Genomic DNA, 23,527 nt, shown 5'->3' on the forward strand with positions numbered 1-23,527 from the left:
AACCCTAGCACGGGGAATAAATTCAGCAATATAAAATGCTGGCCCTATGATGAGATCTAGGCTAATATAGATGACAAAAGAAAATAAACAATAAAGTGCATGACTAGCCCCCCAGTGAAGTGGCGAGAACCCACCCAATAACAAGCAGTGCAAAAAATAGTAAGTAATGTAGCAAGTATACAGGTCATGTGTCAGACTGACACTCCTGACCGTCCCGACGCGTTTCGCCTAGTTGGTTACAGATGAAGTCTGCATAACGAGAGATACATATTATACATCTGCTGCGGCTTCGTTATCCCTTTATGGATACATATCTGCTTTTAAGACATGCATATCAGCCTTGTTGGTATACTCGTACCGTATACTGACAATAGCCGTAGCAATGTCTCACAGATGGTCTCAAACCTATAAGAACCAGTAGAATGATCTTCACTAGATACTGGTCACTTTTTTTTGACTGAGGTCCATGCTGACAGTGATGGGGGGTGGGCGGCCACCTGGCTGGTCAGACAATGGACATGACTCATCCTTCCTTATACAGGGATGGGGTGTGTGCATTGTCTGTCCGGCCACATTGATTGCCCCTCCCTGTCCTTTGACATGTCATCACTTCCTGTATGTCCTCACTTCCTGTGTCATCACTTCCTGTGTCCTTGTCTTGGGCCAGCCCCTTTTACACCCTTTGAGCAGGTTGAGCAGGGCGGGGGGAGTGCTCAGCAAGAATTCATTCAATATGGTAACACCGGGGTCTGTCTCTGACTGCGGCTGAGGGAATAAGGGATTTACCTTTTCCTTACACAAACTTTGATGCGAGCTGATTACAACTATTAATATTTCTACAACACACGGGTTGAGGGGCTGAGCTGCAGTACCCGACACAGACTGTGCATGGGGGGGGTGCTGGTTCTGTCAGCTGGTGTTGCAGACTGTGTATCACTCCAATCACAGAACAACCACCCCCATCATACACAGGTAATGGATAGGCTGTGCACAGGGTCAGATTGTGCCCTGGGTCAGATTGTTCCCTGCTGCTCAGTATACTAGGAGCGACCTGTGCCAGGGGCGGTTAATAAGTGAGCCCTCCACAGATTAAACTGTAACCAGATTAACCCACCCCAGATGTCCTCCAGCCACAGTCCGAGCAGCAGCCAGCACCCCGCTCCTCCAGGCACCCACAAACCAGGTAATGTGGGGGCGACACATGTATGTGAACGCCCAAAACAGGACACCTTGTATCAATGTATGAAAAACAAAGTATCAGCTTGAGAGCCCAAGGGACCGGTGTTCAGTATAGTGGCCCCAGAGCGCACTGCTACACCCTATAGCCAGACATGGCGGAGCACCCACCCTGAGAAGGGCGACCCTGATCCCTAGGTCGAGCAGAGCTGACCCTGGGCGATGTTGGGGCCACTTTACTGAACACTGGCCCCTTGGGCTCCAATACATCGATACAAGGTATTAATAAAGCTTAGGTTTTACTGTCACGTAATCAGAGTGTTCCTCCTACAAGAAATGAGACCGCAGGCGGCCCGTCCTGAGAGAGGGAGGCAGCGGGATGATGGGGGTGGTAGATGTCTGTAACATCAGGATGATGGGGGTAGAGGTATGTAACACCAGGATGATGGGGGTGGTAGAGGTATGTAACACCGGGATGATATTGGTAGAGGTATGTAACACCGGGATGATGGGGGTGGTAGAGGTATGTAACACCGGGATGATGGGGGTGGTAGAGGTATGTAACACCGGAATGATGGGGGTGGTAGAGGTATGTAACACCGGGATGATGGGGGTGGTAGAGGTATGTAACACCAGGATGATGGGGGTGGTAGATGTCTGTAACATCAGGATGATATTGGTAGAGGTATGTAACACCGGAATGATGGGGGTGGTAGAGGTATGTAACACCGAGATGATGGGGGTGGTAGATGTATGTAACACCAGGATGATGGGGGTGGTAGATGTCTGTAACATCAGGATGATATTGGTAGAGGTATGTAACACCGGAATGATGGGGGTGGTAGAGGTATGTAACACCGAGATGATGGGGTGGTAGATGTATGTAACACCGGGATGATGGGGGTGGTAGAGGTATGTAACACCGAGATGATGGGGTGGTAGATGTATGTAACACCGGGATGATGGGGGTGGTAGATGTATGTAACACCGGGATGATGGGGGTGGTAGATGTATGTAACACCGGGATGATAGGGGTGGTAGATGTATGTAACACCAGGATGATGGGGATAGTAGATGTATGTTACACCGGGATGATGGGGGTGGTAGATAATTGCATTGGGGTGATGAGGACATTCGATTTTGAGTGCAGCTTACACTAAGTAGACTGGATGTATGATAATACTGGGGTGTCAGGTGTATGATAATACTGGGGTGTCAGGTGTATGATAATACTGGGGTGTCAGGTGTATGATAATACTGGGGTGTCAGGCGTATGATAATACTGGGGTGTCAGGCGTATGATAATACTGGGGTGTCAGGCGTATGATAATACTGGGGTGTCAGGTGTATGATAATACTGGGGTGTCAGGTGTATGATAATACTGGGGAGTCAGGTGTATGATAATATTGGGGTGTCAGATGTATGATAATACTGGGGTGTCAGGTGTATGATAATACTGGGGTGTCAGGTGTATGATAATACTGGGGAGTCAGATGAATGATAATACTGGGGTGTCAGGCGTATGATAATACTGGGGTGTCAGGCGTATGAGAATACTGGGGAGTCAGGTGTATGATAATACTGGGGAGTCAGATGAATGATCATACTGGGGTGTCAGGTGTATGATAATACTGGGGTGTCAGGTGTATGATAATACTGGGGTGTCAGGTGTATGATAATACTGGGGTGTCAGGTGTATGATAATACTGGGGTGTCAGGTGTATGATAATACTGGGGAGTCAGGTGTATGATAATACTGGGGTGTCAGGTGTATGATAATACTGGGGAGTCAGGTGTATGATAATACTGGGGAGTCAGGCGTATGATAATACTGGGGAGTCAGGTGTATTATAATACTGGGGTGTCAGGTGTATGATAATACTGGGGTGTCAGGTGTATGATAATACTGGGGTGTCAGGTGTATGATAATACTGGGGTGTCAGGTGTATGATAATATTAGGGTGTCAGATGTATGATAATACTGGGGAGTCAGGTGTATGATAATACTGGGGTGTCAGGTGTATGATAATATTGGGGTGTCAGATGTATGATAATACTGGGGTGTCAGGTGTATGATAATACTGGGGTGTCAGGCGTATGATAATACTGGGGTGTCAGGCGTATGAGAATACTGGGGTGTCAGGTGTATGATAATACTGGGGTGTCAGGTGTATGATAATACTGGGGGGTCAGGTGTATGATAATACTGGGGTGTCAGGCGTATGATAATACTGGGGTGTCAGGTGTATGATAATACTGGGGTGTCAGGTGTATGAGAATACTGGGGTGTCAGGTGTATGATAATATTGGGGTGTCAGATGTATGATAATACTGGGGTGTCAGGTGTATGATAATACTGGGGTGTCAGGTGTATGATAATATTAGGGTGTCAGATGTATGATAATACTGGGGAGTCAGGTGTATGATAATACTGGGGTGTCAGGTGTATGATAATATTGGGGTGTCAGATGTATGATAATATTGGGGTGTCAGATGTATGATAATACTGGGGTGTCAGGTGTATGATAATACTGGGGTGTCAGGTGTATGATAATACTGGGGGGTCAGGTGTATGATAATACTGGGGGGTCAGGTGTATGATAATACTGGGGTGTCAGGCGTATGATAATACTGGGGTGTCAGGTGTATGATAATACTGGGGTGTCAGGTGTATGATAATATTGGGGTGTCAGATGTATGATAATACTGGGGTGTCAGGTGTATGATAATACTGGGGTGTCAGGTGTATGATAATATTGGGGTTTTTAGATGTATGATAATACTGGGGAGTCAGGTGTATGATAATACTGGGGTGTCAGATGTATGATAATACTGGGGTGTCAGGTGTATGATAATACTGGGTTGTCAGGCGTATGATAATACTGGGGAGTCAGGTGTATGATAATACTGGGTTGTCAGGCGTATGATAATACTGGGGTGTCAGGCGTATGATAATACTGGGGTGTCAGGTGTATGATAATACTGGGGTGTCAGGTGTATGATAATATTGGGGTGTCAGATGTATGATAATACTGGGGTGTCAGGTGTATGATAATACTGGGGTGTCAGGTGTATGATAATATTGGGGTTTTTAGATGTATGATAATACTGGGGAGTCAGGTGTATGATAATACTGGGGTGTCAGGTGTATGATAATATTGGGGTGTCAGATGTATGATAATACTGGGGTGTCAGGTGTATGATAATACTGGGTTGTCAGGTGTATGATAATACTGGGGTGTCAGGTGTATGAGAATACTGGGGTGTCAGGTGTATGATAATACTGGGGAGTCAGATGTATGATAATACTGGGGTGTCAGGTGTATGATAATACTGGGGGGTCAGGTGTATGATAATACTGGGGTGTCAGGTGTATGATAATACTGGGGTGTCAGGTGTATGATAATACTGGGGAGTCAGGTGTATGATAATATTGGGGAGTCAGGTGTATGATAATATTGGGGTGTCAGATGTATGATAATATTGGGGTGTCAGATGTATGATAATATTGGGGTGTCAGATGTATGATAATACTGGGGTGTCAGGTGTATGATAATACTGGGGTGTCAGGCGTATGATAATACTGGGGTGTCAGGTGTAGGATAATACTGGGATGTCAGACATATGATAATACTGGGGTGTCAGGTGTAGGATAATACTGGGGTGTCAGGTGTAGGATAATACTGGGGAGTCAGGTGTATGATAATACTGGGGAGTCAGGTGTATGATAATATTGGGGAGTCAGGTGTATGATAATATTGGGTTGTCAGATGTATGATAATACTGGGGTGTCAGGTGTATGATAATACTGGGGTGTCAGGCGTATGATAATACTGGGGTGTCAGGTGTAGGATAATACTGGGATGTCAGGTGTATGATAATACTGGGGTGTCAGACATATGATAATACTGGGGTGTCAGGTGTAGGATAATACTGGGGTGTCAGGTGTAGGATAATACTGGGGAGTCAGGTGTATGATAATACTGGGGTGTCAGGTGTATGATAATACTGGGGAGTCAGGTGTATGATAATACTGGGGTGTCAGGTGTATGATAATATTGGGGTGTCAGATGTATGATAATATTGGGGTGTCAGATGTATGATAATACTGGGGAGTCAGATGTATGATAATACTGGGGTGTCAGGTGTATGATAATACTGGGGGGTCAGGTGTATGATAATACTGGGGGGTCAGGTGTATGATAATACTGGGGTGTCAGGCGTATGATAATACTGGGGTGTCAGGTGTATGATAATACTGGGGTGTCAGGTGTATGATAATATTGGGGTGTCAGATGTATGATAATACTGGGGTGTCAGGTGTATGATAATACTGGGGTGTCAGGTGTATGATAATATTGGGGTTTTTAGATGTATGATAATACTGGGGAGTCAGGTGTATGATAATACTGGGGTGTCAGGTGTATGATAATATTGGGGTGTCAGATGTATGATAATACTGGGGTGTCAGGTGTATGATAATACTGGGTTGTCAGGCGTATGATAATACTGGGGAGTCAGGTGTATGATAATACTGGGTTGTCAGGCGTATGATAATACTGGGGTGTCAGGCGTATGATAATACTGGGGTGTCAGGTGTATGATAATACTGGGGTGTCAGGTGTATGATAATATTGGGGTGTCAGATGTATGATAATACTGGGGTGTCAGGTGTATGATAATACTGGGGTGTCAGGTGTATGATAATATTGGGGTTTTTAGATGTATGATAATACTGGGGAGTCAGGTGTATGATAATACTGGGGTGTCAGGTGTATGATAATATTGGGGTGTCAGATGTATGATAATACTGGGGTGTCAGGTGTATGATAATACTGGGTTGTCAGGTGTATGATAATACTGGGGTGTCAGGTGTATGAGAATACTGGGGAGTCAGATGTATGATAATACTGGGGTGTCAGGTGTATGATAATACTGGGGGGTCAGGTGTATGATAATACTGGGGTGTCAGGTGTATGATAATATTGGGGTGTCAGGTGTATGATAATACTGGGGTGTCAGGTGTATGATAATACTGGGGAGTCAGGTGTATGATAATATTGGGGAGTCAGGTGTATGATAATATTGGGGTGTCAGATGTATGATAATATTGGGGTGTCAGATGTATGATAATATTGGGGTGTCAGATGTATGATAATACTGGGGTGTCAGGTGTATGATAATACTGGGGTGTCAGGCGTATGATAATACTGGGGTGTCAGGTGTAGGATAATACTGGGATGTCAGACATATGATAATACTGGGGTGTCAGGTGTAGGATAATACTGGGGTGTCAGGTGTAGGATAATACTGGGGAGTCAGGTGTATGATAATACTGGGGAGTCAGGTGTATGATAATACTGGGGAGTCAGGTGTATGATAATATTGGGGAGTCAGGTGTATGATAATATTGGGTTGTCAGATGTATGATAATACTGGGGTGTCAGGTGTATGATATACTGGGGTGTCAGGCGTATGATAATACTGGGGTGTCAGGTGTAGGATAATACTGGGATGTCAGGTGTATGATAATACTGGGGTGTCAGACATATGATAATACTGGGGTGTCAGGTGTAGGATAATACTGGGGTGTCAGGTGTAGGATAATACTGGGGAGTCAGGTGTATGATAATACTGGGGTGTCAGGTGTATGATAATACTGGGGTGTCAGGTGTATGATAATACTGGGTGTCAGGTGTATGATAATACTGGTAATGTGGGCCCCCCACCCTCCTCTATCCTTGTGCCTTATGTCATTCTATTTTTTGTTATTTGATTATGTCTTAATAAACTACACACTGCACAGTACAGACCAAAAGTTTGGACGCACCTTCTTCTCATCCAAAGAGTTTTCCTTATTTTCATGACTATGGAAATTGTAGATTCGCACTGAAGGCATCAAAACTATGAATTATCACATGTGGAATTATATACATAACAAAAAAGTGTGAAACAACTGAAAATATGTCATATTCTAGGTTCTTCACAGTAGCCACCTTTTGCTTTGATTACTGCTTTGCACACTCTTGGCATTCTCTTGATGAGCTTCCAGAGGTAGTCACCTGAAATGGTTTTCACTTCACAGGTGTGCCCTGTCAGGTGTAATAAGTGGGATTTCTTGCCTTATAAATGGGGTTGGGACCATCAGTTGCGTTGTGGAGAAGTCAGGTTGATACACAGCTGATAGTCCTACTGAATAGACTGTTAGAATTTGTATTATGGCAAGAAAAAAGCAGCTAAGTAAAGAAAAACGAGTGGCCATCATTACTTTAAGAAATGAAGGTCAGTCAGTCCGAAAAATTGAGAAAACTTTGAAAGTGTCCCCAAGTGCAGTCACAAAAACCATCAAGCGCTACAAAGAAACTGGCTCACATGCGGACCGCCCCAGGAAAGGAAGACCAAGAGTCACCTCTGCTGCGGAGGAGAAGTTCATCCGAGTCACCAGCCTCAGAAATCGCAGGTTAACAGCAGCTCAGATTAGAGACCAGGTCAATGCCACCCAGAGTTCTAGCAGCAGACACATCTCTAGAACAACTGTTAAGAGGAGACTGTGTGAATCAGGCCTTCATGGTAGAAGATCTGCTAGGAAACCACTGCTAAGGACAGGCAACAAGCAGAAGAGACTTGTTTGGGCTAAAGAACACAAGGAATGGACATTAGACCAGTGGAAATCTGTGCTTTGGTCTGATGAGTCCAAATTTGAGATCTTTGGTTCCAACCACTGTGTCTTTTAGAGTCAATAATTTTTTATTAAGATATTTCAGTAAATGACCATCAATGCAGCTACTACATAGTCGCAAGTGGTTACAATCAAGTGTGAGTCAAATATAAATCAACACATGCATGTCAAAAGAAGTGAAATTATCAACAATTCCTCAGGGTGTACCAATAGGAGGGAGAGGAAAGAAGGGAACATGTGAATAAAGGGTTCCGCCATTACTCAGTGGGGAAGATTAGGAGGACATATATTTTGAGGTCTTCCACACTCGCCAGGTTTTCTCAACCTTCGTGGTACTACGAGTTACAGAGGCCATAATTTGTTCATAGAGACAGGTCTTATTTACCCTTTGGGTTACTTTGAGCATTGTGGGGGGTGCAGAGATTTCCACTTTGAAGTATTAGCTAATTTAGCTGAGAGGAGGATGTAACGGAACGCCTGGAACCCCGACCGGGTACCTCCGTCGATAGATGCTCCTAGTGCTTTCCGAGGAGCACTCCACCTGACACCGTACGCACTGCAGACCCCACGAACCGACGCAGCTTGGTTGGGGTCTCACCGTCCTCCACCCACGCTGGACCCAAGACCGGGCTTCAGCTTAGAGTGGGTGAACCTCTCCTACATCCAGAGAGCAGGAGCCATGAACAAGCTCTTACAAGAGCTTCTACTCAGGGGAGTATTGTGATATAGCAATCCCCAAGAGTGTAGTTATCCCATTCCCCAAACATGAGCCAAAACTTCATGAAGGAATAAAAGCAGCCTCTCTTTATTGAGGGCTACCCGCCCGTATTTATGCAGGTCCCCATCTGGTGGACACTCCCCTAGGGGACCAGAAGGAAGACTGTGACACAGGACAGATATGTAGCAATTCAGGATACACAGACACAACACATCCCCACAATGCATCATGGTTTTCTCCTCTCTGCCCTGGAGACACCCAAGGAGCAATTCAATTATCTCCCAGGACAAAGGGAAATCGCCAATACACATGTGGAGACAACAGGACAGACATCACCATTTAAACACACAATGGGACAATGGCACAATGGGACAATAGAAACACACCCAGCATATTCCTCCCCTCTGTCTAGGAGATAATTGAGTCAATTTCTGTATCTACTCAACTATCTCCTACGCTTCTTATAAATTGTTACAACTTTGTGAGGTTACATTGTACATACATATAACTTATATCAATTTAACCAGTATAACTTGGGGACAAACCTATCCAAAATTCACTTGAATAGGTTCAGGGGTTTAAAAGTTAGTAAAAGTATCTTAAAGGGCCGTAATCCTGGGGCAAGAGGCTGGCAAACAGGCCTCTCCAAAACCCAGTGGCGAGGTTGGTTTCGCCACAGAGGATATGGCAGACTAACCCCCTGTAGACCATGGGTATATCTGTGATACCAATCATCAGCAATGCTATCACAGGGGAGGGAATAAACAGAACTGACATTAAATCTGAGATCAAGGAAAAGACCTCAGACCAAAATGGTTTAACTATCGGGCAGTTCCATAATACGTGAAACAACGGGCCTCTGTGGCCACAGTTCCGCCAGCATAGGGGGGAGACAGACAGATAAATCATATGGAGCTTTTCAGGGGTGAAATACCACCTTAGGGTGGTTTTGATAAACGACTCATATTGGGTCACACAGGTGATGTTCTTAGAGATGTACTTAAAAGCTGATTGCCATTGTGAAGGCGTATATTTAGACTTTAAATCTCGCTCCCATGATATAAGTGGTGTGGACTTAACAAAAGTGTCTTTGCAATTGAACAGGGAATGCAAGGGACGAAGGGTTTTTGACAGCGGCCTCGGTAGTGACCATAGTGCTAACAGCTGTTTCAGTGGCGTTTTCAGCTAGGAAATGCCTGATTCTAAGATACTTGTAAAATTCTACATTGGGAAGCTTAAAGGTGTGATGTAGACACTCAAAGGGGGATAGGCGAGCTCCTTGAAATAACCGGAAAATCTCTGTTATACCACATTTACTCCAATTTTCCACTCCGAAATCAGGGATGAGATATGAGTCGAGAATGGCTAGCGGGAGAGGACCTGGACTGGGGTGATATTCTTTGGAGGTGAGAGTGTGGTAGCTAATCCAGCAATCTAAGGCATTTGAGGCAAGGAAGGACAAGTTGGGTCTTATGTAGGACCTAGATAACGAGGCTATCAGTAAAGCTCTCAAATTACCCCCGGGGACCTCCGTGGAATTAATATGGGCCCACTGTTTAGTGAAGTCCATCTTCCACCAGCTCTCCAATTGGGCTATTTGCGTCGCTAGGTAGTAATCATGAATATTAGGTAAACTAATGCCACCTAATTGTCTTCTGGCGTGCAATATTTTTGATGCTATTCTGGGTCCATGCCACAAGAAGGCATTTAATAACTTGTTACACTGGGTGAAAAAGGATACGGGAAGTTTTATGGGGAGAACCCTAAAGAGGCAGAGGAGTTTAGGTAAGGCAAACATTTGGAATGTGGCCAACCTACCCAACCAGGATATTTCAAATTTGCTATATTGCTCTAGGTCCTTTTTTAGTCCAGATAGAAGGGAGGGGTAATTGGCCGGGTATAGACAGTGGATGGAGGAGGTGAGATTGGTGCCCAAATATTGAATTTGGTCAGGTTGCCGATCTAGGTTAAACTTTTCTTTAAGGGTTTTGATCGTTTGAGAGTCCAGATTGAGGGGTAGGGCCTGAGATTTGGATGAGTTCAATTTGTAATAAGAAAGTCTGCCAAATTGGGAAATAATGTCTCGGGCTGAGGATAAGGAGGATTCAGGATCAGTAAGCGTGAGTATCACATCATCTGCATATAAACTCAGCGTATGAGTGCGATCTTTGATCTGGACCCCTGACACTTTTGTTTCCATCCGCAGCGCTTGGGCAAGGGGTTCAATAGATAGGATAAACATAAGAGGGGAAAAGGGGCAGCCCTGACTGGTCCCATTGGAAATAGTGAAGGGTCTGGAAAGGGACCCGTTTAGGCTCCTTTCACACCTGCGTTCAGGTGTCCGCTCGTGAGCTCCGTTTGAAGGCTCTCACAAGCGGCCCTGAACGCAGCCGTCTGGCCCTAATGCATTCTCAGTGGAGGCGGATCCACTCAGACTGCATCCGCCTGCCAGCGCTCAGCCTCCGCTCCGCTCAGTGAGCGGACACCTGAGCGCTGCGAGCAGCCTGGCCGTGCGGAGGCGAGCGGATCCGTTCCGACTTACAATGTAAGTCAATGGGGACGGATCCGCTTGAAGATGACACCATATGGCTCAATCTTCAAGCGGATCCGTCCCCCATTGACTTTCAATGTAAAGTCTGAACGGATCCGCTCAGGCTACTTTCACACTTAGAGAAATTTTCTAAGTTATAATGCAGACGGATCCGTTCTGAACGGAGCCACCGTCTGCATTAATATGAACGGATCCGATCGAACGCTAGTGTGAAAGTAGCCCATACTCTAGCAGAAGGATCTTTATACAGGGCCTGTATAGAAGCAAGGATGGGACCCGCTGTGCCCATTTTGGATAGAACCGCTAAGGAAAACGACCAACAGATGCGGTCAAATGCTTTTTCAGCGTCTAGTGTCATGAAAAGTGCTGGGGTTTTCTTTTTATGGAGGTGAGAAAGTATATTTAGGACTCTTCTACAAACCGGATTCCAAAAAAGTTGGGACACTATACAGATCGTGAATAAATACTGAATGCAATGATGTGGAGGCGCCAACTTCTAATATTTTATTCAGAATAGAACATAAATCACGGAACAAAAGTATAAACTGAGAAAATGGACCATTTTAAGGGAAAAATATGTTGAATCAGAATTTCATGGTGTCAACAAATCCCCAGAAAGTTGGGACAAGGCCATTTTCACCACTGTGTGGCATCTCCCCTTCTTCTTACAACACTCAACAGACGTCTGGGGACCGAGGAGACCAGTTTCTCAGGTTTAGAAATAGGAATGCTCTCCCATTCTTGTCTAATACAGGCCTCTAACTGTTCCATCGTCTTGGGCCTTCTTTGTTGCACCTTCCTCTTTATGATGCGCCAAATGTTCTCTATAGGTGACAGATCTGGACTGCAGACCGGCCATTTCAGTCCCCGGATCCTTCTCCTACGCAGCCATGATGTTGTGATTGATGCAGAATGTGGTCTGGCATTATCTTGTTGAAAAATGCAGGGTCTTCCCTGAAAGAGATGACGTCTGGATGGGAGCAGATGTTGTTCTAGAACCTGAATATATTTTTCTGCATTGATGGTGCCTTTCCAGACATGCAAGCTGCCCATGCCACACGCACTCATGCCACCCCAGACCATCAGAGATGCCGGCTTCTGAACTGAGCGCTGATAACAACTTGGGTTGTCCTTGTCCTCTTTGGTCCGGATGACATGGCGTCCCAGATTTCCAAAAAGAACTTTGAATCGTGACTCGTCTGACCACAGAACAGTCTTCCATTTTGCCACACTCCATTGTAAATGATCCCTGGCCCAGTGAAAACGCCTGAGCTTGTGGATCTTGCTTAGAAATGGCTTCTTCTTTGCACTGTAGAGTTTCAGCTGGCAACGGCGGATGGCACGGTGGATTGTGGTCACTGGCAATGGTTTCTGGAAGTATTCCTGAGCCCATTCTGGGATTTCCTTTACAGTAGCATTTCTGTTTGTGGTGCAGTGTCGTGTAAGGGCCCGGAGATCACGGGCATCCAGTACGGTTTTACGGCCTTGACCCTTACGCACAGAGATTGTTCCGGATTCTCTGAATCTTCGGATGATGTTATGCACAGTTGATGATAGATGCAAAGTCTTTGCAATGTTTCGCTGGGTAACACCTTTCTGATATTGCTCCACTATCTTTCTGCCAACATTGTGGGAATTGGTGATCCTCTACCCATCTTGGCTTCTGAGAGACACGGCCGCTCTGAGAAGCTCTTTTTATACCCAATCATGTTGCCAATTGGCCTAATTAGTGTTAATTGGTCTTCCAGCTCTTCGTTATGCTCAAACTTACTTTTTCCAGCCTCTTATTGCTACTTGTCCCAACTTTTTGGGGATTTGTTGACACCGTGAAAATTTGAATCAATGTATTTTTCCTTTAAAATGATACATTTACTCGGATTAAACGTTTGATCCGTCATCTACGTTCTATTACAAATAACATACTGACATTTGCCGTCTCCACATCATTGCATCCAGTTTTTATTCACAATTTGTTTAGTGTCCCAACTTTTTGGGAATCCGGTTTGTAGAATTTTCCTGAATTTGGCGGCCTTTGACAAAGCCGACTTGGTCGGAGTGCACCAGTGAGGGGATGAGGGGGGCTAATCTGGTTGAAAGGATCCTAGCGAATATCTTTATGTCTGTATTTAAGAGGGATATGGGGCGGAAATTTTTCGGGTCATCTGTTGGCTTATTGGGTTTGGGAATGGTCGCTATTAATGCTTTAATGCTTCAAGCATTTCTTTGGGGAAGAATCCTGTATCTCTGGCTGATTGGAGTGCAGCATGTGTTTGGAGAGCTGGTCAAAGAAGACCCTATAATAGGGCGGTGGTGTGGCTAGTTTCTGGGGGGACAGATTATAGAGGGAGGCATAGAAGTCTCCAAATGAATTAGCAATATCCATTGGAGATACAATTTTCTTCCCAGAGGATGGGTCTAGGAGATAGGGAATCTTGGACTTAGCTGCTCTTTGTTTTAAGCGATTAGCCAGCAAGCGACCCGCCTTGTTGTCCTGAGAGTAGAAGGCAGCCTGTGTCCTTTTCAAGCGTAGTTCATGCTTGTAAAGGAGACATGCAGTCAACTGGGATCTAAGTGATTTAAGTTTTTCTGAGTGTGTAGAAGAAACTGAGGACTTATTAAGAGATTCCAGTTTCTTGATCTCATTTAATAACTTATCTATATTCTCTTTTCGTTCTCTCTGGAGTCTACTGCCAATTTTAATGAAGACGCCTCTGATATACGCCTTATGGGCGCACCAAAGGGTGGAAGGGTTAGTGACAGAGCCATCATTTATCTGAAAGAACTCTATCAATGCTGATTTGATTTCTTGGGAGAGTGAAGGGTGGTCAATTACATAAGTGTTATTGCGCCATGGAGAATAGGGCTTGGTTAGGTGGGTTTCCTTAAGCGTCAGGGTGATTGGGGCGTGGTCTGACCATGTGGTCTATTAATGGACGACGAGGTCGTATTAGCAATCACTGATCTGCTGGTCAGAAACATATCAATTCTAGAATAAGATTGACATGCCGCTGAGAAGGAGAAGTCTCTCTCGGACCCATGTTGAAGTCTCCAAATGTCATACAGATCTTCTTGCAAGAATAGAGAATTAACAGCTCCAGGAACATCTCTGGAGGGGGTCGTGGTGTCTACCCTTGAGTCTAAGATGGAGTTGAAATCTCCGCCCCAGATCACATGGCCAGACCTCAGCCCACGCACCTTTGAAGCCAGGCGGCGAAGGAAGGATAACTCATGCCTATTAGGGGCGCATAGGAAGACCAAAGTGTAGTCAATGTTATTAATAGAGCATATTAAAATGACATATCTACCGCCAGGATCCAGAACAGAAGATTTCAGGGAAAAGGCGTGTTACTTATGGCCACCAGGACTCCTCTTTGCTTCTTCAAATAATGGGCGTGATAAATGTGTGGGAATCTAGGGTGATGGATCCTATGTCCATCGGATTTTAGCAGGTGTGTTTCTGTAGCACAGAATATATCACATTTCAATTCACGGACTTCCCTCCACATCATAGATCTCTTAAATGGGCTATTCAGCCCTTTAACATTTAAAGCGGCAATCTTGAGAACCATGGTGGAGGAGGGAGAGGCGGGTCTGTAATATATTTTCCTAGATATAGTGGGAGAGGGTGAGCAAAAGCCCTATCACACATGATCCACAGTTCTGATCCCAGCGGTTTGATGGCTATTAGTACTTGAGGAGGACAAGGAAGGAACATGTTAAAGCAACAAGAACAAAACATAAAAAATAATATGGACAAAACAATTACTGTGAAAAGGCACCTGAAAACCATCAGGCACTATGGTATGGGCTTGTGAGGCGGTTTCTACCCGAATGACCGCACCGAGCCCAACCAATTTAGGATACCGAGCCCAACCAATTTAGGATGACACTCAAACAAGTTGACAGATCACCAGTCAGCGATGTGGCTTGCGCCTAGATGAGACCGTCTGCCAGTCCATAGCGATAGATCCCGGGCCTTTTGATTGGAGATCAGGAGGTTCTTTCATGGAAATGTTCCAATCCACCAGGAGTTTTCTTCCTGATTCCAGGGAATGCACTGCATGTAGCGTACCCTGATGTTGGATTAGAACCTTGGTGGGGAAACCCCAACGGTAGGGTATGTTGTGGTCGCGTAGGGTGGCAGTGAAGGGGGCCAGGGCTCTCCTTTGCTGGAGAGTAGGGGCGGATAAATCAGCAAAAATTTAGATCTCAGAGCCGGGAACCCGTCTTTCTGGATGCGCTCATAAGCAGTTCTTTAATATGGAAAAAATGAACCCTGGCTAAGACGTCCCTAGGGACGGAATCGGCGAGATGTTTCGGCCGGGCCGCCCTGTGGGCCCTATCCAGCGTGAGATCTTTGTCACTGGCATTTGGCAGAAGGGACCGCATAAGGTCAAGGATATAGGCTTCTAAGTCCCTAGGCAATATATCTTCAGGTATGCCCCGAAGCTTGATGTTATTGCGGCGGGACCTGTCTTCTAGGTCCACCACTTTGTTTTTTAGTCGCTCGACTTCTGAGGTTAGCTCCTCGTGAGCATCTACAAGGTGGTTGTGTGATGCCGCAAAGTCTCCCATTTTAGACTCAATATGGGTGAGCCGTTTGTCTGCCTCTGTAATGGAGGCCTGCAGGGGAGACAGCAAGGCCGCAATTTCACTGTGCATGGAGCGGCTAAATACTACCAGCATTTCTTTGATTATGCTGCCAGTAGCTGGTTCATCTGTAGTGGGAAAGTCCGTCAGAGACGAAGCAACCCGATCACTCACCCCCGCAGATCTCAGCATGTCCCCTTGGAGCCGCGGCTTCTGCTTCGGTGGACTCTGGCAGGGAGAGGCATCATGGCGGCCCTGGGAACCGGGAGGACTACGCCGGTCAGGTGAGTATGTCTCAGGCTGGACCTGGGGAGACTTGTCCGGTGGAGAGGAGTGCGTAGAGGAAGGTTGAGAGGCTAGTGGGCTTCTCTGTTGGAGCGGAGTAGTCGCTGGAGAAACATGTTCCGCGGATCCTGAGGAGCGTGTGGATGCGGGCGAGCCCAAGCCATCTTGGTTCCTGAGCCTTTCCACAAAAAAGTCCAATTTGCCTTGCTTTTTGACGGATCTTTTCCCTCTAGCCATCATGGGTGTAAGGAGGGAGACCAATACTCCGATGACAGACGGCTGTGACAGGTGTCAGTTCATTGTAGCTAGCAAGTCGCTTAATAGGGCTCAAGAGAACACTTCTCAAGCGGCCATCTCCCTCGGCTGGAGGAGGAGGTGTGATGGTGGGGGGCTGCTTTGCTGGTGAAACTGTTGGGGATTATTCAAAATTGAAGGCATACTGACCCAGCATGGCTACCACAGCATCTTGCAGCGGCATGCTATTCCATCCGGTTTGCGTTTAGTTGGACCATCATTTATTTTTCAACAGGACAATGACCCCAAACACACCTCCAGGCTGTGTAAGGGCTATTTGACCATGAAGGAGAGTGATGGGGTGCTGCGCCAGATGACCTGGCCTCCACAGTCACCGGACCTGAACTCAATCGAGATGGTTTGGGGTGAGCTGGACCGCAGAGCGAAGGCAAAAGGGCCAACAAGTGCTAAGCATCTCTGGGAACTCCTTCAAGACTGTTGGAAGACCATTTCAGGTGACTACCTCTTGAAGCTCATCAAGAGAATGCCAAGAGTGTGCAAAGCAGTAATCAAAGCAAAAGGCGGCTACTTTGAAGAACCTAGAATATGACATATTTTCAGTTGTTTCACACTTTTTTGTTATGTATATAATTCCACATGTGATAATTCATAGTTTTGATGCCTTCAGTGTGAATCTACAATTGTCATAGTCATGAAAATAAAGAAAACTCTTTGAATGAGAAGGTGTGTCCAAATTTTTGGTCTGTACTGTATTTTATATGTGCATTTTTCATCTTCTTTGGGGTTATTGGTCTGGTTCTTTTGCTTGGTTGAGTATAGTATACCAGACCCCAGTGTTATCTTACATACCATTTGAGTGAGTTCTTCCTTATAGGTTGGTCTAATTGTTTCTGGTAATGGCCATGCCTCTTGCTTCAGGTGTTGCTTATGTGGTCATTTTACCTTTCCTATTTATTGTGGCTTCTCCCACCATGCTGTGCGGTTTATAGCTTCAGTCTTGTTGTGGTTTGCTCGTGTTTGGATCTCGGTGGAGTTCCTGTGTTTCCATAGCCATTTGAAGTTAAGTATCGTCTTCCCCTTTTGTTTATTGTGTGGATTTACTTGTGTGCCTCTTTTCTCTGTCATTTGTGTTTAGGCCTGAGGGAGAATCCTGTCTGTCCTACCATTTGGAGGAACAGGTTGTCTCTTGTCCTGACATTAGTACCAGGGTCCTACAGGGTGAGTTAGGACTTTAGGTTCTGGTGTATGAACTCACCTACCTTTGGGGTCAGTTCATACTTGCAGTCAGTCAGGACTTTGATTAGTGTTTCTCTAGAAGGTGACCTGCTCCTTTCCCTAGTTTCCAGGCCTTTTCCCCTCACCCTTTACCTCCTACATTTGGTATAGGTTTCCCTCCCACACCGAAGCGTGACATATTAAACCACCAAAGCGTCATTTTTTGCTTGTGTCCGTGTAGCCATGGATCCTATTGCTGCACTGGCCGGACAGCTGCAGGGGCTATCTTTGGAGGTAGCTGACCTCCGCACGACCGTCTCGCAGATCCAGAGACCACAGGCTGCTGGTCCTAGTGGTGGTGGTGGTTACCAGTCCAGTCCTGAACCAAAAGTTGCCCTCTCTGACAGAGTGTGTCACTGGGGGGAGTGATAATTTCATTTTGTTTAGGGAGGTGTGCAAATTGAACTTTAATTTACGTCCACACTCATCTGGGGATGAGAGTCAGAGAGTTGGTGTGGTTATTTCGTTGCTTAAAGAGGATGATCAGCCTTGGGCTTTTTCTCTGCCGACCGGATCACAGTCTCTCTGGTCAGTTGATGAATTATTCAGAGCTTTGGGGCTCATTTATGATGACCCGAATCAGACCTCCCTGGCTGAGACCAAGTTACGTGGCCTTCGTTAGGCAGAGCATCCTGCTGAGATCTATTGCTCTTGTAATGCCCCAGAGGGCATTACCACCTTTGTCTGGCCCCCACTATCGTTAATGGTATATCCTGTGTCATTTGGTACATCTAATATCATGTCCTGCATAATATGTACATATATTTCCTTCCAAATGACTGTTAAAGTGTTATGTGCCTGGTTCACCAGCAGATGGCAGCAATCTTGGCAGAGCTAGTTTCCGTGGAGTGGAACCTTTCCATCTATTCCAGACTCTCTGGAGAGGGTGGAGTTTAGTGAGTGTAAATCAGTCTAGCCTTCCCCTCCATGGGGACAGGTGGTGTGCAGAGTAGCTTACCCTCTGTTGGGGAAGCAGCAGGACTTCGTCCCTCCTGGACGAGCCTGCAGAAATCAGTCTAGCCTTCCCCTCCTTGGTAAGAGGTGGTGTGCAGAGTAGCTTACCCCCTGTTGGGGAAGCAGCAGGCCTTTGTCCCTCCTGGATGAGCCTGCAGAAATCAATCTAGCCTCCCCTCCTTGGGGACAGGTGGTGTGCAGAGTAGCTTACCCCCTGTTGGGGAAGCAGCAGGCCTTTGTCCCTCCTTGATGAGCCTGCAGAAGTCAGTCTAGCATTCCCTTCCATGGGGACAGGTGGTGACCAGCTTAGCCCCTGTTAAGGTAGCAGCATGCCCTCATGCCTCCTGGACGAGCCTGCAGAAGTCAGTTTAGCCTTCCCCTCCTTGGGGAGAGGTGGTGTGCAGAGTAGCTTACCCCCTGTTGGGGAAGCAGCAGGCCCTTATCCCTCCTGGATGAGCCTGCATAAATCAGTCTAGCCTTCCCCTCCTTGGGGACAGGTGGTGTTCAGAGTAGCTTACCCCCTGTTGGGGAAGCAGCAGGCCCTCATCCCTCCTGGATGAGCCTGCAGAAGTCAGTCTAGCCTTCCCATCCTTGGGAACAGGTGGTGTGCAGAGTAGCTTACCCCCTGTTGGGGAAGCAGCAGGCCTTCGTCCCTCCTGGACGAGCCTGCAGAAGTCAGTCTAGCCTTCCCCTCCTTGAGGACAGGTGGTGTCCAGCTTACCCCCTGTTGGGGAAGCAGCATGCCCTCATCCCTCCTGGACGAGCCTGCAGAAGTCAGTCTAGCCTTCTCCTCCTTGGGGAGAGGTTGTATCCAGCTTACCCCCTGTAAGGGGATGGCTGTATGCCAGCCAGCAGAGCGCTGTCTGCTCGTTTTGGCCAAAGATGAGAAGTAAAAAACTTTAAAGGAGCACTATAGGCAACCCTTACACCACTCCGGCATTCTACACCTGGGTTCCACCATCACCTTCTACATAGGGGGAGGTAATCCCTCGTTGCTGAAATGCAAATGGCGTCACAACAAAAACTCTAAAAACTCTCATAACACCTGTAGAAGAGACCCCGGGCCTCGGTAATAGTCCGCTGCACTCTGAGTTTAGGAGGTGGGCTGTGGAAGCCGCTACGTATCTTGCTGTACGCATTGATAGACGCCTGGGAGAGAGATCTAGGGGCCCCCACTCTCAGGATGTACTTTCACATAACATGTCGTCTTCCTCTGGCAATTTGGGTGAAGATACTCCTGGGTTTAGGTCAGAGGACAAACCCATGCAATTAGGGGGAGGTACTCCTGGATCTTCTTTCAGGAGTATTAGTCATAGGAAGGGAGTGTGTTTTGTCTGCGGACAAAAGGGACATTTTGTCATCTGACTCTTGGAGGGGTGAGAGGGGAGTCAGAGAACTTGCATTTGTCTTTGACTGGTAGTACCCGATTTCTCCTGACTGACGAGGTGGCACTAGAGTCCAAGCCTGTGGGCATTGAGGTGTTTATCGATAGTGGGGCAGGGGTGTGCAGTGTCCCACTACGTGACCGCGGGCACCGCAAACGTGTTTTAATTATGTATTAATGTGATATGCCTGCATTTCGTACTTCCATCTCCTGTCATATTCAATGTGATTCTGTATGCAGAGATCCTTTACACAGGCCTAGTCAGGGTGCACTACACTTGTTTCTCCACTAGATGGGGCAGTGTCAGTGTGTATATCGCTTAGCTCAGACCTAAGTTAGGCTGAGCAGTTCAAACAATGTTCAGTTGAGCTCAGGTCAATCCAGTGAGAGTTCAGTGCCATCCAGGTCTCTCCATAGTCAGAAAGCAGCAGCCATGTAGCTGGATATCTGGAGGGAGGCCTCTTCCCAGCCTCTCTGCTCTGTCGGCTCCACAGTCCAGGGTTAAGGCCTGCAAGTATTCTTCCTAGAGGTGAGCAATCCACTGCTATAGATCGCTCCTCCAGGGTGACCAATGTCTAAACTGTATGCAGCCGAGTATCTAAGGAATTATCACGTTTATGCAAGACAAAGGATCAGCAGGATAATCATTACCTGAGGACTTATTAGGCACCTTCGTACCAGGTGTAGGAGACAGCATGAAGCATCCGCACCTCCAGTTCAAACTCCAACTGTCAGAACAGCATTGGAATAGAAGTTCCAGGATTCAGAGAAGCACCTTCAACCAAGGATTAGGATCAGGCCGGAGTTGTGACCAGTGTCAGACGTCCATTATCACCAGCCCAGTCTGACCAGTAGCTTCTTATCTATTACCAGAGCCGGTACTTCACTGAGGACTTGCATTTCCCTTTCCCCGTATGTCTGGGAGACTGTGCCTAATGGCGGACTGTATCAGGAGACTGTCTAATGCCTGTGGATGTAACCAGGAGTCATCATCAGTAAAGAGCCATCTGGAGTTTCATCCTACTCGTCTCAGTCTCAAGTTCCTCCATTGACACTACAGTAAATGGTTGTACCTCCACAAAAGGTACTGGCGTCACGACTACAAGGGACCTCGCCACAGGCACATTAATACAGACCACCAAGGGCACCTCGAACACCATCTGGCCAGTGCCCCTTACACCAGAGTGTGCCCCACAGAATCCTTGTGCCGTTCTCCTCTTCACTTATGCGAGCCGCCCAGGGACGACATAACCGTGAGTAACCAGAACTGTACTTACCTCGGCCCACCTATTGCTCACACCGTGACCTCACATATAACTCCCCTGCTAGGTCTGGCATAGCGCAGGTGAACCTGATTGATGCTCCGTTCGTCCGTATGCACGGGTTGTCACTGAGTGCATTAGAGAAAAACATTTTGGTTTTTGCTATTGATTCTGCACCTCTAACTCAGAAGGGTTTATCTCAGATGGTGCCTGACATTCGATTAAGAGTGGGTGACTTTCATTAGGAATTCATCTCGTGTTTTGTGTTGGAGGGTCTCCCTGCTCCGGTGGTTCTGGGTTTACTGTGGTTAAGCAAGCAGAATCCATCCATCGATCGGCAAGAGAGACAGATTCTGGATTGGGGTGATTATTGAGTTGACAATTGTCTGAATACATCTTTTTCTGCATTAACCACTAAGACATTACTCTCTTTTATATCTGATTTTGCCGATGTATTTTCTGAGAGTGGATTCCAGGACTTACCTCCGCATCGGGAATGTGATTGTCCTATCAACCTTATTCCTGGAGCTAAGTTACCCAAATCTAGATTGTATAACCTTTCTGGACCCGAAAGAACGGCCATGAGAGGGTATATTACCGAGAGTTTGGCTAAAGGACACATAAGACCTTCCAAGTCTCCAGTGGCTGCAGGGTTTTTCTTTGTTAAAAAAAAAGGACGGAACCCTTAGGCCATGTCTGGATTTCCGTGAGCTCAATCGGATTACTGTCTGTGATCCTTACCCCCTTCCTTTGATTCCTGATTTGTTTAACCAGATTATATATGAAAGGGGCTGCGCAAAACTCCAAGCCAATAAGACTGATATACGTCTTCCACCAACTTCCAGCAAGCACACACTAGCTTTGTTAGGCGTTTCTTTCCATTAACATCCTGTGAAATATTAGAGAAGGCACGCACATAGTGAAGCACTGCAACAACAAGCCATTCCTCCTCTGACGTGGTCTCGGATCGTGGGACTCAGTTTGTGTCCAGATTCTGGAAGGCGTTCTGTACTCAACTGGAGGTACAACTGTCATTTTTTTCGGCTTTTCATCCTTAGTCGAACGGACAGACGGAGCGCACTAATCAGAGTCTGGAGACTTACTTGAGAGGTGAGTGGTCCTCGTTTTTGTCACTGACAGAGTTTGCCATAAACAATCGTAGACAGGAGTCCACTGGGAAGTCGCAGTTTTGTGGGGCATATGGGTTTCACCTGCAGTTTGGCACATTTTCAGGTTCAGATACTTCTGGTATTCCTGAGGAGGAATGTTTTTCGTCACCATTGTCTTCTATATGGCGAAAAATTCTAAATAACTTGATGAATATGGGCAACAAGTATAAACGTGCGGCTGACAGGAAACGTATGAATGGTCCAGACCTAAGAGTGGGTGATTCTGTGTGGCTGTCCACAAGAAACATTAAGTTGAAGGTTCCTTCTTGGAAGTTGGGTCCAAGGTTTATTGGTCCATAGAAGATCTCTGCCATTATTAATCCTGTAACTTTTCGTCTTGAACTTCCTCAGGCTCTGAAAATTCCTAATGTGTTTCATAAATCTTTGCTGAAGAGATATGTTGAACCTTTGGAGCCGTCTTTCTTGCCACCCGCTCCTGTCATGATGGACGGTAGTTTGGAATTTCAGATCGCCAAGATTATTGACTCTGGAGTTCTCTGTAGATCTCCAGTATCTTGTTCACTGAAAGTGTTATGGACCAGAGGAGAGGATATGGGTACCGGCAACTGATGTGAATGGTGGTTTGATCTGACAGGTTCCTTGTGGATCAATTTGTGTTTGTGTTGTTTCTGGTAATGGCCACAACCCTTGCTTCAGGTGTTGCTTATGTGGTCAATTTACCTTCCCTATTTATTGTGACTTCTCCCACCATGCTGTGCGGTTTATAGCTTTAGTCTTTTTGTGGTTTGCTGGATGCCATCCTATTGCAAGAAGAAACTAGGTGGCTCTATCGGCTCGACAGTCTCAGCCCCAAAGGGCTCTATGAAGGATTTGCCTTCACTGTGTTTCTTGGATAATTAAGGAGGGTTGTAATTTCTTGTTTTGTTATTTGTTCTTCTGTTTGTCTATTTGCCAACTTTTCCTAGATACATCCCGACATTGAGCCAAGAGGTTTTGTGGACCCCAGCCATTGATCTGACCAAAAGGGCCATGTTAGAATATTTAGTGTCATGTTAGTAGCAAAATATAAACACTGACACTTGTCCTGGACAAAATGCATACCTACTGTTACCAATGCATATGTCACCCAACCAATCACCTTTTTCTGTTTATTCAGAGGACGTGTCATACTGCCACCTGTAGTTGGCCATTTCCAGCTAGTGTTATGAACACTTGTAACTGCTTTATGGCCAAGATGTATTAAACCTGCGCTGTTAGGTTATTTCTG

The 23,527-nt window shown here is 46.2% G+C and overlaps 1 protein-coding gene across 1 annotated transcript in view; it reads left to right on the forward strand.

Annotated features, from left to right (window-relative positions):
* The first annotated feature begins 1,094 nt into the window (after positions 1 to 1,094).
* Positions 1,095 to 23,527, forward strand: part of LOC122937768 (alanine aminotransferase 2-like) — a 91,747-nt gene continuing 69,314 nt past the window's right edge. The window contains exon 1 of the mRNA XM_044292803.1: positions 1,095 to 1,183. Within this exon, the coding sequence (XP_044148738.1) occupies positions 1,120 to 1,183 (64 nt within the window). The 5' untranslated portion in view covers positions 1,095 to 1,119. The remainder of the gene's footprint in view (positions 1,184 to 23,527) is intronic.

The sequence above is a fragment of the Bufo gargarizans genome, chromosome 5 (genome assembly GCF_014858855.1).
Source record: "Bufo gargarizans isolate SCDJY-AF-19 chromosome 5, ASM1485885v1, whole genome shotgun sequence".
NCBI lineage: Eukaryota > Metazoa > Chordata > Amphibia > Anura > Bufonidae > Bufo > Bufo gargarizans.